This window comes from Babylonia areolata, chromosome 33 (genome assembly GCF_041734735.1).
Source record: "Babylonia areolata isolate BAREFJ2019XMU chromosome 33, ASM4173473v1, whole genome shotgun sequence".
Classification (NCBI taxonomy): Eukaryota; Metazoa; Mollusca; class Gastropoda; order Neogastropoda; family Buccinidae; genus Babylonia; species Babylonia areolata.
Window position 1 is genome coordinate 12,740,969 of NC_134908.1, and position 14,466 is coordinate 12,755,434.

The 14,466-nt window shown below is 40.2% G+C and overlaps 1 protein-coding gene across 8 annotated transcripts in view; it reads left to right on the top strand.

Moving 5' to 3' along the window:
- The window catches only part of LOC143277158 (ATP-dependent 6-phosphofructokinase-like), a 193,925-nt gene that overhangs the window by 122,401 nt on the left and 57,058 nt on the right, over window positions 1-14,466 (top strand). For 6 of the 8 annotated variants that reach the window (XR_013053689.1, XM_076581916.1, XM_076581917.1 and 3 more), the window contains 3 exons: window positions 8,526-8,690; window positions 10,650-10,714; window positions 13,823-13,846. Coding sequence is in view for 6 of the 8 variants with exons in the window: in XM_076581916.1 (XP_076438031.1) it covers window positions 8,526-8,690; window positions 10,650-10,714; window positions 13,823-13,846 (254 nt within the window). In the remaining 2 variants the exon portion in view is untranslated. The remainder of the gene's footprint in view (window positions 1-8,525; window positions 8,691-10,649; window positions 10,715-13,822; window positions 13,847-14,466) is intronic. The other 2 variants (XR_013053690.1, XM_076581919.1) reach the window with 1 other exon arrangement.

Genomic DNA, 14,466 nt, shown 5'->3' on the forward strand with positions numbered 1-14,466 from the left:
ATATCATATTTTCTGGACAAATGGATATCTGCAAACACAAAATCATACTAGAACCACCACATGGATGTGAGGCCACGCCCCCCAGTCTCCACCCCCTCCTTTTCACCCCTCTCACACGGTCACTTTATCCAGTTCTCATCAGACCGCGTTGGCTGAGTGCCAAGAAAATCGCTCACATGGTGTCCTGCTAATAATTCGGTCACTTTCTGTCATCTGCTACAACTGTACAACCGGCATCACTCACTGGTAGTCGTATCTTCGCCACTTTCTTGATTGCTGCCTTTATTTTCTATCAAATCGTCCTATAAATGTTCATCACTGTCTTCTCCTTCGAATTTACGCTTCAATTCTTTCTGAGCGTCAGCTGAAGAAAGCAATCTTGGTTGATTTAGTTCCCCATGATCGCATGTCTTGAGCATGGCGTCAGTCTGGCATTTTGTTGAGTGAGCGAGGAAAGGAGCCAGGCAAACACTGCTACAGTAACCCAACCAAAACGTTCAAATAAAGGACTGCCTCATGATGTAGATGGTGTTTCTAGCTATGAATAGAATCTAGAAAGATTCCCCAAGCTAAAGCTACCGGTATTTTTGTCAACGAACTGAATGCAAACCAGGGAAAAGTCAGAATATTTCGATGACGAGTTATCTCGTCATTGTGGCAGCAAAGCGTATATGCTTGCCATGACGAGTTATCTCGTCATATAGGCAGCCTAGGGGTTAATGATGGAACAGTGTAGAGAGTGTCAGATGAGACTGCAGCTTGTGCAGACTTTAGTATCATGATATTGTTGATGCATCACTATGTGACAGATAAGTCCGTGGTATATATGCCACCCTTCAGTCACATGACAGGTCAGTGGTATGTCACCCTTCAGTCACATGACAGATAGGTCAGTAGTATATATGCCACCCTTCAGTTGTACAGCAGAGAGGTCAGTGGTAAATATGCCACCCTTCAGTCACATTGTTGCAGTTGAATAGAACATGGAACAAATACCCGAGAAATTAGACAGAAAAGATCCCTCAACTCTGCACTTACTCACAAAGACCAATCCTAGAATTTACTTTTTTTCATTATCATTTCAGTTTACTTCTGTCCCTAGCTCTAAAAACACAGAGCACAAAACACAATACAGTACACACAGTGAGTCACACGAATGAAGACCTGATATTCTTTGGCCCGTTCTTGCTGCAACTTTGTCTTGTTGACTATGGCACCAACCTGTGGGCACTGTGTTCGGTCTCTGATATCTTCTGGCCATGACCCTGTGGCACCATCTTTTTTTTAAGTGTTGCAGTCTTCTGCTGTCATCTGAATGTTGCAGTCTTATGTCGTCTCCAAGTTGCAGTCTTCTGTCATCTCTACTTTGCAATCTTCTGTCATCTCCATTTTGCAGTCTTCTGTCATCTCCATGTTGCAGTGTTATGTCATCTCCATGTTGTAGTGTTATGTCATCTCCACATCCAGTCTTCTGTCATCTCCATGTTGTAGTGTTATGTCATCTCCATGTTGTAGTGTTATGTCATCTCCACATCCAGTCTTCTGTCATCTCCATGTTGTAGTGTTATGTCATCTCCATGTTGTAGTGTTATGTCATCTCCACATCCAGTCTTCTGTCATCTCCATGTTGTAGTGTTATGTCATCTCCACATCCAGTCTTCTGTCATCTCCATGTTGTAGTGTTATGTCATCTCCACATCCAGTCTTCTGTCATCTCCATGTTGTAGTGTTATGTCATCTCCATGTTGTAGTGTTATGTCATCTCCACATCCAGTCTTCTGTCATCTCCATGTTGTAGTGTTATGTCATCTCCATGTTGTAGTGTTATGTCATCTCCACATCCAGTCTTCTGTCATCTCCATGTTGTAGTGTTATGTCATCTCCACATCCAGTCTTCTGTCATCTCCATGTTGTAGTGTTATGTCATCTCCACATCCAGTCTTCTGTCATCTCCATGTTGTAGTGTTATGTCATCTCCACATCCAGTCTTCTGTCATCTCCATGTTGTAGTGTTATGTCATCTCCACATCCAGTCTTCTGTCATCTCCATGTTGTAGTGTTATGTCATCTCCACATCCAGTCTTCTGTCATCTCCATGTTGTAGTGTTATGTCATCTCCACATCACAGTCTTCTGCCATCTCCATGTTGCAGTCTTCTGTCATCTCCATGTTACAGTCTTCTGTCATTTCCATGTTACAGTCTTCTGTCATCTCCACATCGCAGTCTTCTGTCATCTCCATGTTACAGTCTTCTGTCATCTCCATGTTACACATCTCCATGTTACAGTCTTCTGTCATCTCCATGTTACAGTCTTCTGTCATCACCATGTTGCAGTCTTCTGTCATCTCCATGTTACAGTCTTCTGTCATCACCATGTTGCAGTCTTCTGTCATCTCCATGTTACAGTCTTCTGTCATCTCCACATCGCAGTCTTCTGTCATCTCCATGTTGTAGTGTTATGTCATCTCCACATCCAGTCTTCTGTCATCTCCATGTTGTAGTGTTATGTCATCTCCACATCCAGTCTTCTGTCATCTCCATGTTGTAGTGTTATGTCATCTCCACATCCAGTCTTCTGTCATCTCCATGTTGTAGTGTTATGTCATCTCCACATCCAGTCTTCTGTCATCTACATGTTGCAGTCTTCTGTCATCTCCATGTTACAGTCTTCTGTCATCTCCATGTTGCAGTCTTCTGTCATCTCCACATCGCAGTCTTCTGTCATCTCCATGTTACAATCTTCTGTCATCTCCATGTTACACATCTCCATGTTACAGTCTTCTGTCATCTCCATGTTACAGTCTTCTGTCATCTCCATGTTACAGTCTTCTGTCATCTCCATGTTACACATCTCCATGTTACAGTCTTCTGTCATCTCCATGTTACAGTCTTCTGTCATCTCCATGTTACACATCTCCATGTTACAGTCTTCTGTCATCTCCATGTTACAGTCTTCTGTCATCTCCATGTTACACATCTCCATGTTACAGTCTTCTGTCATCTCCATGTTACAGTCTTCTGTCATCTACATGTTGCAGTCTTCTGTCATCTCCATGTTACAGTCTTCTGTCATCTACATGTTACAGTCTTCTGTCATCTACATGTTGCAGTGTTTTGTCATCTCCATGTTGCAGTGTTGTCTCCATGTTGCAGTGTTTTGTCGTCTCCATGTTGTAGTTGTGAAGAATGTCTGAGGCGCATCTACAAGATCCGATGGCAGGAGAAGTTCCGAAACGAAGATCTGTGGGAGTGAGCAGGACAGGAACCAGTGGCCAAGCAGATACTGCGGAGGAAGTGGGGCTGGATTGGACACACCCTCAGGAAGCCAGCGTCCAGCATTACACGCCAAGCCCTGACCTGGAACCCACAGGGACCTGCAGGGAAAGAGGAAGAGAGGCCAGCCTCGCAACAGCTGGAGGCGAGATACCGAGGCAGAGCTGAAGCATCAAGGGACCAACTGGACTGGAATGGCCAGAACAGCCCAGAACAGAGTGTGATGGCGAGGGGTCATCGATGGCCTATGCTCCACTGGGAGCGATGGGCACAATGAATGATGTTGCAGTGTTATGTCATCTCCACATCACAGATTTCTGTCATCTCCGTGTTGCAGTCTTCTGTTGTCTCCATGTTGCAGTGTTATGTCATCTCTACATCACATTCTTCTCTTGTCTCCATGTTAAGTGTTATGTCATTTCCATGTTGCAGTCTTCTGTTGTCTCCACATTTTCTCTGGTGCTGACTGAGTGGCGCTATCTTCTAGTTCATTCATGTTCTGGCTAAGTTGTGTTCTTTGTAATATTATCTTCAGCTCCTTGGTACAGCTGTTCAACCTTCTGTCTGCTTCCCTGGCTTCTTTATGACTGCCCTGAGCAATCACTCCAGTCTTACTGCCTAGTGGATGTTGGCTAATCATCACACAGCTCACCGCTAGTCACATGACTCTGTGACACTGTACATGTAGTTCATAGCCAATGAAATACAAGAAACAGACTGAACTGTTACACACATGACATCATTGGTAAGAGATGTCTGACAGAGAGCAGTCTGCAGTAGTGTACATACACACACTTTAAAAAAGTTATTTCTGTATTATTCATTTTTGGTACTTATAAAATTTCTTTCGCCAGTTTGACAGAAACCCCTTCCTTTGAAAATCAAAAAGTCTTCCAGTGTTTGGATGCATTTGTCATACAGACCTGTTTACACTACGACTTTGGTGTAGCATTCTCCCCTTTTGAAGCTATTGCTGCGCTGCCACACATCAGTACAGAAAACTCCGTGAATGCCTCGTTGCCAGCTACGCAGTTCACTCCTGATGCGGTTCAAACAGAGATCCACGTTTGTTTCTTTTCAACAGGTCATGTGCATTTTTCAGCTCATGGGATTGTGTTTCTTCGTTTTATTCTCCATTGCCACCTGCAAGTGTTCTCATGATAAGTGCTTGAAGCAATTGTGTACCCAAGCTTAAGTGCACATAGTAACTGAATGTGTCTCTCTTTCACCATCGAAAATGGTGGACAAGAAACAACAGTGAAAAACTTAAGACAAAGAATCAGATTGAGAAGTTGTGCAGCCTTCAACATCGTAGTTGGGTTGCAAGAAAAAAAACAAAGAAAGGTTGAGCAAAAGTTGATCAGTTTGTATCACCAGAAATACCCTTGTCTGGTGTCATCAAAGAAAGGGCCATATTTGGTTTTCTGCATGATGTGCAAAACTGACTATTCATGTAAGCATGGCAGGTTGTTTGATTGTACTCAAGTCTGTCAGATTCCACTATGGAACGTCTTGGTCCTCAAGTCCAATGCTGGTGATTCTGTGACTGCTGTCTGAAAGAGTTCTTATGCCAAGAACCTGAAAAGCCTTTGATCTGCATAAAGTTGAAATGCAAATGTAGTAGGGTAGGTATGAGTAATTGTGAACAGTGTGTAATTGCAAATGATTCATATACTGTCCCACTTCGAAGCGTTCTTAACGGTTGCATTTCACAATTTAACGTCTGCATCAGCCTTTTTCTAATACCTTAATGAATATCCATTTCAAAGAACCAGTCAAATGTCAGCTATTTCTGACTATTTCCACACTATTTCTTCTCTCCATGCACCACAGCCGACCAAGGTTACAAACATACTCTCAAAATCCTAAAATCAAGGGAAGCAAGTTGTATTTTATAATTGTTGATTGGATATGTTGAATGCGCATTACCAGTGCCGGGGGAGTTTAAGAAAGCATACTGGTGACAGATCAGAACGTCAGTTTTGACAGGAATCTGCAAAATAGCGTCATTTGCAATTAGACCATAGGATATTTTGATGTGAGTCTATTTGCGAACGATGCTGCACAGTTACTGAGCACTCTCAAAAGGGTGTGTTTGTGTGCAGTGTGGGGTGTCTGTGTTTAAATGTCTCTTTATGTGTTTGTGTGCATGTGTGATCAAAACCAACAATACAACAGTCTGGTGCGCTGTTCCAATGATATGTTATGTCTAATGAGTTAAAGGCCTGCTTCTGTCTGAATTGTCTACATGTACCCAAAGCCATCATTCACAATGAGGCTTGCCCATTTGCATTGACCCTCAGGCACCTGTGCCATTTCAAACGTTGACAAAACATTGAAAAGAATGAATAGACCAACTTTTCCTGCTGGAACCAGTCTGAGAAAGACTTCAAAACGAAAAGAACTACGTTTGACTATCGTACAACATGATATCTTTACAGTACACACATTGAGCTGGTTGCTTTGACTGGATTGTTCGCAGTTACCCATTCCTACCATATTAGTAATATTCAATGACTGGTGATGTAAATTTCTTGTTTTATTTGTGATTATTTTTATTCAAGAACATTCATCTGAAGCCCAGTGGACAACACAAGTTTAGTTTATGGATTTTTCTAGTTCTTCAGTCAGTCATTTGGAATCATATTTATAGCCCAGTGGACTATATAAGTTTAGTTTATGGACTTTTCTCAAGTTCTTCAGTCAGTTTATTGGAATCATGTTTATAGTCCACTGGAGTACGTAAGTTTGTTTTATATTATTGATAGCTAAATTCTATGATTACAAATGTAGAATCAACAAAATAAAAACAACACTACAGATGTTCCTAAAAGACCTCAAACTGGCATATGAAGTAGACAAGTATGCCTTTAACATAGCTATCGAATAAAATAAAAAAATTGTGGAAAAATGGGCACTTTATAAATGTTTGGTACAAGATTAAGCTATACAATGCTAATGAATTACTACGCTGTTGAATATGTATTGTTCTGCTGTTGTGGACTTGTCAGTATTTAGAATTTGATAATTTGCCTACCCTATACTTTCTACTGCACAAAATATATAAATTTTGTATCTGTAAACCTTTGAACAAAAAATGTTTGAAAAAAATAATATGAAAAAAAAATTAAAAAGAAAAAAGTTTGTTTTATGGACTTTCCTCAAGTTGTTCAGTCAGTCAATTGGAATCATGTTTATAGCCCACTGGATGACTGTCAAACGCGTGCTAAAGCGGACATGCACCCTCCCCCCCAATGCCTGACTACAGACACCACAACACCAACAAGCCCACACAGAAATAGATTTTTGCAATGCATTTAATGTATGTAATTATGTAATGGTATGAATGTTATTTTTTTAATTAATAATGAAAAAAATTTTTTTAGAAGGAACAAAACAGATGTACTCTTATTTTCTTCAACAAAGTATCCAAAGGATACTGATGGGTATGGCCACACAGTCAATTACTAAAGAAACACTTCAAGTTTACTCGGGGGGCCCTCATCTCAACCCCACTCCCACCAACATTTAAACGCAGATAACCAACATTAAAACACAGGTAAGCATCATTTCAGTCCAACACTTTCTCTCTCACTCTCCACAAGTGAGTATCATGTATATGTGTGAGTATGTGAGTGTATGCAAATGTGAAGTTGACCAAGTTTCAATTTTCACACGCACACAACTAAATAAAAATATAGGTTACTGAAGCACAAATGTCAAGAGTGAAATCTGACCAGGAGTCCTCAGGAGCAGAAAAGAAAAAAAATTGAAGCACTGAATTGTCTTTCCATTTTGAACATGGAAATACCACTGTCAAACATGAAAAGATGAAATCCTTGAAGACGCTGGCAGGCTGAAGTAGTGGTCCTCTGAACTGAGCATCAGTAGCAACGTTGGCGGACCCATTACCGGAACCATGAGGCGGGCAGTCTAAAAATAATGTGAGCTGGAGACCAGCGGAAGATCCAACGCCATGAAGACGAACACTGGACGGAGCCTCTTGGTTAGAACAGCATCCAGGAAAACTTTGACCAGACGACAAAAAAAAAAGAAAAAAAGTGCAACCACTGGCCTACACACAGCGACTTGTGTGAAAAAACAACTAAAGGTGCCTAACACAGAAACAAAGATATACCGAATGCTGATATTCCCATCTGGCGGACACTTGGTCATCTACAGAGGGAAAACAGAACAAAAAAACAACCAATCAACCAAACTGCAGCAGCCAAACGCCGCTCTCCTCATGACCTCCTTCAAGGACACTCTCCCCGAGATCCGTTAAACACCGTCATTCTACAAATATGTCATACACCAAAACTTTAAGAAAAATGTCACACATAAATTTTGTCATACAAAACGTTGCACAACCATTGCACGCCTCTGGCCCTACGACCAGCTACAAAGAGAAACATGCATGATAAAAAGCCTGTGCATGAACAACAGTAACACATCCGCCTCAAAAATAAATCCCAGCAGTACACTGCACCCGCCAACTTCACCTGCCGTAAAGGGGACAATACAGACTCCAACCCCCATCTGAACAAAAAATTATATAACAAAATACTGCATCCTCTTAGTCATCCGTGACAATGACACAATTTAGTTTATATAGCCCAGTGGACTAATCAAGTTCAGTTCATGGATATAAATCTTAAGTTCTTCATCCTGTTTATTGCCCATCTGATCACAACCAGGTTGGATTAGAAGCCTCCTCCCCTTTCACACATTTGAGCACTGATTTCTTCAGTTGAAGGCATTAAGTGTCTCTGGTTGCTACTATACTAGCGTGTGTGTGCATTTGACATTTATGTAAATAAATGCCTGTTTTGGGATGAACATCAACACTAACAATTGCCTAATCCCTTAATCTACCAATTTGAGACATTCATCAGTACTGATAGAATACAATTTTATCAAGCTGTTATGTAAGAAAAGAAAACCATTCATTTGTCTTTGTCATGATAGTCATATTGTATTTATGTCAACTTTGGTGGTAAAAAATTGCTATATGCTACTCTGAAACTACACTTTTTGCCCATCCAAGCTGCACTTGTATCTGTTTGGGAGTAAACAGGTCTGTACATACTTTCATACTTACATTCATGTACTTCAAATGTTATAGTGAGGGAAAACTTAATTGCATGGCGCATTTCAAAAATTCTTTTGAATTGATGCACCTGTCATTCAAATAATCTATATCTCAGTTACCACCATGATTCTTATTTATTGTTTTTATTTTGTTTATCAGATCTGTGATCGCATCAAGCAGTCAGCTACAGGCACCAAGCGCCGTGTGTTTGTGGTGGAGACGATGGGAGGCTACTGCGGTTACCTGGCGACCCTGAGTGGTCTGGCAGCAGGTGCTGATGCTGCCTACATCTTTGAAGAGAAGATCACCATCTCCAATCTGAGGGTCAGCTCTTTCTTTTATCTGCCTCTTGTTTGAGTGGATGACTGAAGGAATGAAAAGGAAAAGGAGAGAATGATCAATATTGGTTCAGAGTTCAGCTATCTGGAATACCCTTTCATTTAACATTACTCTCCACTTCCACAGCCTCTTTCAAATTTTGGTTATACCCATCTCTTTAAATAGTTACGGTTCTAATATCACTTCAAGTGGAAAGACGTTAAACTGAAGACAACAAATAGTTGGGGTGTGTCATTGTCCTCCTCAGTTCCAAATTACCTTTCATCTATGCTGTGAATGTTCAGTGTATGTGTCTAAGATTCTACTGGTTTGTGTATGTATGTGTGTGTGTGTGTGAGAGAGAGAGAGAGAGAGAGAGAGAGAGAGTATGCAATTGATGATGAATTGGATTATTGATGGTTAGGGTGAAAGGCTCTGTGGCCATACAACAGAACCACATATTCTGCAGTGTTTCCTTTAGTCTTTGGTAAATTCATTGTGTTTGTAAATCAGTTGTTTTAAGAAAAAAAATTGATTAGGTAACAAAGATTGAAAATACACCATTCATATGAGCATTCAGAGTTCTGTGCAGCGTATCTGGTTGGTGGGTCTGGATGGTGGACATGTCCAATGTGTGGCCTTGCAGCTGGACTGTAGTTTACAGGTGGAGGACGTTATTGAAGGTTGTCAAGGCTGTTTTTTGACCGTTTCCTTGGTGCAAAAGTCATTGCAGTGGATGCCAAGTATCTTGCCTGGTCACTTTAGATGTCATGTTTCAGAAGTCTTGACATTGGATTGGAACCAGAGAAACAGAGCTTGAGTTCTCCAGGAATTCACTTTGTTTCAAACATTACCCCAGCTGGTTGAATGCTGCTGATGCACAGTTTATGGTCTGTGTCACCCTGGTCATGGCTGGAAGTTCCAAGGTGGGTCAGGTCCTCAATGGTTTCAATCCTCAGCTGGTTCATGATGACTTCTGTGCATGGTTGACGCTTGCCTGCCAAGTCCCCAACATTGTTACTAACTGAAGTGACCAGTTTATGTAGGTCTTTGGTGCTGTCTGTCTGACTGTCAGTATCAGCAATGTCAAGATCTGATAGATGACTGCCTTCAACCTTGATCCTTAATCTCACGCCACAACACTTGCTGACAGCTGAAAACAGGCAGGGAGAAAGGACACACCTTTGTCACAGACACCAGTTTTGTGGCACTTTATGCAAAACAAAGGTTTTCCAGAATGGAAATGTGTCAAATGACTTATCAAATCAAGTGACAGGCACAATAGCTGAGTGATTAAACCGTTGGACTTTCAGTCTGGGGGTCCTGGGCTCAGTCCTAGTTTGGGAATTGGCTGGGTTTAGGGTGGAGATTTTTTCAGTCTCTCCAGGTCAACATAAGTGCTGCCTGCTGGGGCCTTCATTCTGTTTGTAAGTGCACACATGCAGAAGATCAGATACGCTTGTTAGAGATCCAGTGCTCCACATCAGTTTACAGTGGGTTTTGGGAATATAAATATTCCCAGCTTACACACCCCTTAAGCTGCAGTATGGCCACCTACTAGGGAGGGTGAAAACCGTCAAACACATAAAACCCACTCATAGATAAAACACAAGTGGACATGGGAGTTGTAGCCGTGAATGCAGAAAATAAGAAAGAAAGGAATAGAAAAGAACCTCACTGAAACTGCCTAGCCTCACCAATGGTTTTGGTTTGTGCACAGGGCAGGTGTCTGCCCTTTTTCCCTCTCACAGATGTTGTGTACTGTGTATGAGTCAGTCCACACACTTTGATGTGTCACTGAAACTGAAACTGCAAATGACACCTGATGTTCCTGGCATAATATCAGAAAAAAAAAGGTTGATGATGTGTCTCAGTGTGTTTGTGAAAAGAAGCTGTGTCAGAAAGCAAGGTTTACTCATTCCTAATCCTTGACATCCTGAATCATCAATGATGTTGTTGTTGCAGGATGATGTGTTCCACCTGAAGGACAAGATCCTCAATGCTGGTGTCCAGAGAGGCCTCGTCCTCAGGTTAGAACAAAAATAAATGTGGGTGTGTTGGTGAAGAGATATGAATTTTTGTTATTGTTGAAATACTCAGAACCCCTTGGCTCTGGGAAATTGATTTCAGTGTGAACATGTTGCAGTTCAGTTCTCCATTACAGTGCAAACTTTAAATGTTTCTGTTTTGTCTCTTTAAAGGTGTTTTTCTGCTTTGTTTGTTGGTTTTCTTTTTGATCCACCATGTACAGAATTTCAGTAATTATTTTGCAGATGTAAACAGGCATATTTAGTTACTTCAGTCATCATAAAAATGTTAAAGTTGACCCATTCAGTGCCAGAGAATATTGTAGACAAGTGCTTTACCCTTGACAGGGGATCTTGAGGATTCAGGGGTTATAAATCCAAATGAATTCTTGCACAAAAACCATAAGACATCGAAGAGAGGGTGTATATTGTTTTTGTGGAATATGAACGAGAATTCAGAATCTGGGCTGATTTTCCAATTATTTTGATTGAAGAGAACTATTCAAGCATTTCAAAGTGGAGATAACATTTTTTGTACATATGTAAAACTAAAGTCTAATTTCTATCTCAACAGATTGACATCAGAAAAGAAAACAAACAAAATGCAGCAGGAAATGACATGCTTGTTGTCATTTCAAAATTGTAAATGAAAATGAAACAGGTTGTAGGTTTATAACAGTTAAAACTCATTCAAACACGTTAGTGAATATATGTATTAAAAGTGACAAATGTGTGTACAGTTCAGGTGAATGGTCAGTTACTCAAAAACAGAGCAGTCAATCTTTTTGAAATATAAAAGCTCTTTAGTGTAATTTAATTTCACTCTCTCACTTTGAGAGAAATCACGGGATTGTGAGAAAGTGTGGTCGTTCACCTCTCAATTGTGAGAAATTGTGGGAAATCCCCCTTATTTTGATCACAGATATTTCCTTTATCATCAGAGTTGGTTTCTTGTCTTTACCTTATGTAAATCTTAGATAAAAATAGAGAGAGAAAAAGAAAAGAGAAAGAGGTGGGCGACAACAACGACGATCATGATAATGACATCAACAGTAATGACACTGAAACACATTTATTTATTGTATTTCACATAAGATGGATCACTGCAATGCATTGACCTCAAATTCAACATTGGAATCAATAGCAAATAATGAAATCAAAGCAATGTGTATAACTTGAACAGAAATATACCAAGTCTTGAACCGAATCTTTCCCGAGGGATGTTGGGAAAAACAAAATGATTCATTTTTCTACATAAATGTGACAGAAAAAGGTGTTTCACGATGCTTTACTCTCATGCAGGGAGCATGAAAGCTGGACCAAATAGTTTTGATGTTTGTTGTTATGCAAATTTGTCACATTTATTAGAATGTTCTTCGTTTCATGCTTGTTCATATGTTCATCTGTTTTTATTAGCATCCTTTCACATGCAAGATTACATGGAAAATAGATTCTGTTTTGTAGAAGACACTCAGAATATGAAAATATTTTTTTAAACAGAGTGAAAGAAGAAGAACAGATCAACCAGCCAAGTAAAGACAAAAGGAAACACATACACACACACGCGCACACACGCACACGCGCCCCCGTGCACATGCGCAAATCAACCAGCCAATTAAACACACAAAAGAAAACGCGCACACACACACTCACCCACTGACATGCACATACATGCACACATTTTATTTAAACCAGTACTGTGCCATCACTTTCACCGTCTTCACTTTCATTGTCATGATTTTTGTTGTAGTTACCCTCTTTCTCTTTTCCTTTTCTCTCTCTCAGTTTTCTCTCAGATTTGTGTTGGTGAAAGACAAGAAACCAATCCTGATGACAAAGGAAATGTTTTTGATAAAAATAAAGGGGACTTCCCATGCTTTTTCACACAATTGTGAGAAATCGTGGGGGCGCCTCCCATGATTTCTCGCAATTGAGGGAAAATGTGGGAGGCAAACAACCACACTTTCTCGCAATCCCATGATTTCTCTTAAAAAAAGAGAAATTGTGGGATTGCAAAAAATAGGCTGATATCCCCTTCTGATGACTCATTTACACCAGGTTGCAACTGGGCCAGCTTAACTGCTGTGCATACCAGTTTGTCTCCTCTACATAGATGTCATTTGTCTGCTCAGTGACAAATAATGTGAAAAAATCCAAACATGTGGTTCCAGTTCTTTGAACAAATCTGGGTTTCATTAAAATAGGGATTATAGGCTGTTGTCCATTCTGTGGCAGTCTTAAGTGAAAGGAATTTTCACTGACGTCCATGGCCACACCCTTTTATATGCCCTTTGACTGGCCTTGGACCTCTCTCCTATACCGCTCCTCTCTCTTTCCTCCTCCCCCTTTCCACATCATATGCAAGCACTGTGCCCTCTCACTGTCACTTGCTCAACACTGTTGTCTGCTGTGGAAGTTGGACTCAACAAGCATCAAATGTTACTGTCAGTTCCGTTACTGTTGTTGTCTTCACCTTCATGTTCTTATTGAATCATCAGACAAAATAGATCCAACTCTTTCATTATCCCTATCCATAATCATTTGTACAACCTGTAAAGTTCTGGAAGTCCACTGACAAAGACCACTGTCTGTGCTTGTCAAAGTTTCAGATGCATTTTTGCATATGAGGTCTTTCCATGTGCCTTCCACAGGGTCCAGTTTACAAATCAAGAAAAAAGGAGTCTTCCTCCTGACCTATGCAAATTTAGATAATATTTTTGAAATACAGCAGACATATTCAAAGTCTTTTTATGCTCACAGAACTGAAGTTGAAGGAAAATTAGAATAGAGTGTGCCATCAGTTGATGGCTTTATGGCATTGGGGAAGCACTTTGTCTGCACTGTCATTTGACAGCTAATAGGCATGGAATGGGTTGATATAAACTGTATTATCAGTATTCATGTGTGTAGGTTTTCATTTTCATTTGTTTACCGATTTACTTTGTGTAACTGTCCTGTGTGCATTTCAAAGCAGACTTTTGTGTGTCTGTGTGTATGCGTACATGTGTTTGCATGTGTGCTTGTTTGTGAAAATGCTTCAGCATTACAGTCAGAGGTGGAGTAAAGTATCATATTGTTTTATTTGTTTGGTTTGGTTTTGTTCCTGAACAGATCAGATTCACACAGACGATACTGGTGATGGGGTGTTTTGCTTTTATGCATGAGTGTGTGTGTGTGTGTGTGTGTGTGTGTGTGTGTGTGTGAAAGCTGTGATTGAGTAAAATATCATATTGCTTTACACTCTTGGTTTTGCTTTTTTTTCCTGCACAGAGTAGATTGATTCTGTCAGCTTTCAAGGCAGTGGGTGTGTTCTCTTGAAGCACTGTGGTGTCCCACCTACAAAACAATTTGCCCCAATATGCGTCATGTTGTTTTAATTGTCCAATGATGCCAACTTTTTCCATTTTGTTGTATTTTGTTAGAAGTTGTTTTAGTATGTTCCAATGTTACACCAGCATAAAAAAATGTTCAATATATATACTGTAAAGTTTGTGGACTATTGAGTGCATCGTTATGTAAGCTGCATCCACTGAATTAAAAAAAAAAACTGGAATTTAAACACACACAAGCTGCACTGGTTTACAATCCGCTAATGTTGCACAAAAAAACAAGTGGAAACATCCAGATATTAATCACAAAAAAATGAGAAACTCGACAGCCACAGAAACTTGCGTAAAGCACAACTTCAGTTACAAATTCAGTGAGAAAGAAACACAAAACTAAAAATACTGCTACATCAAAGAGACACACTAACA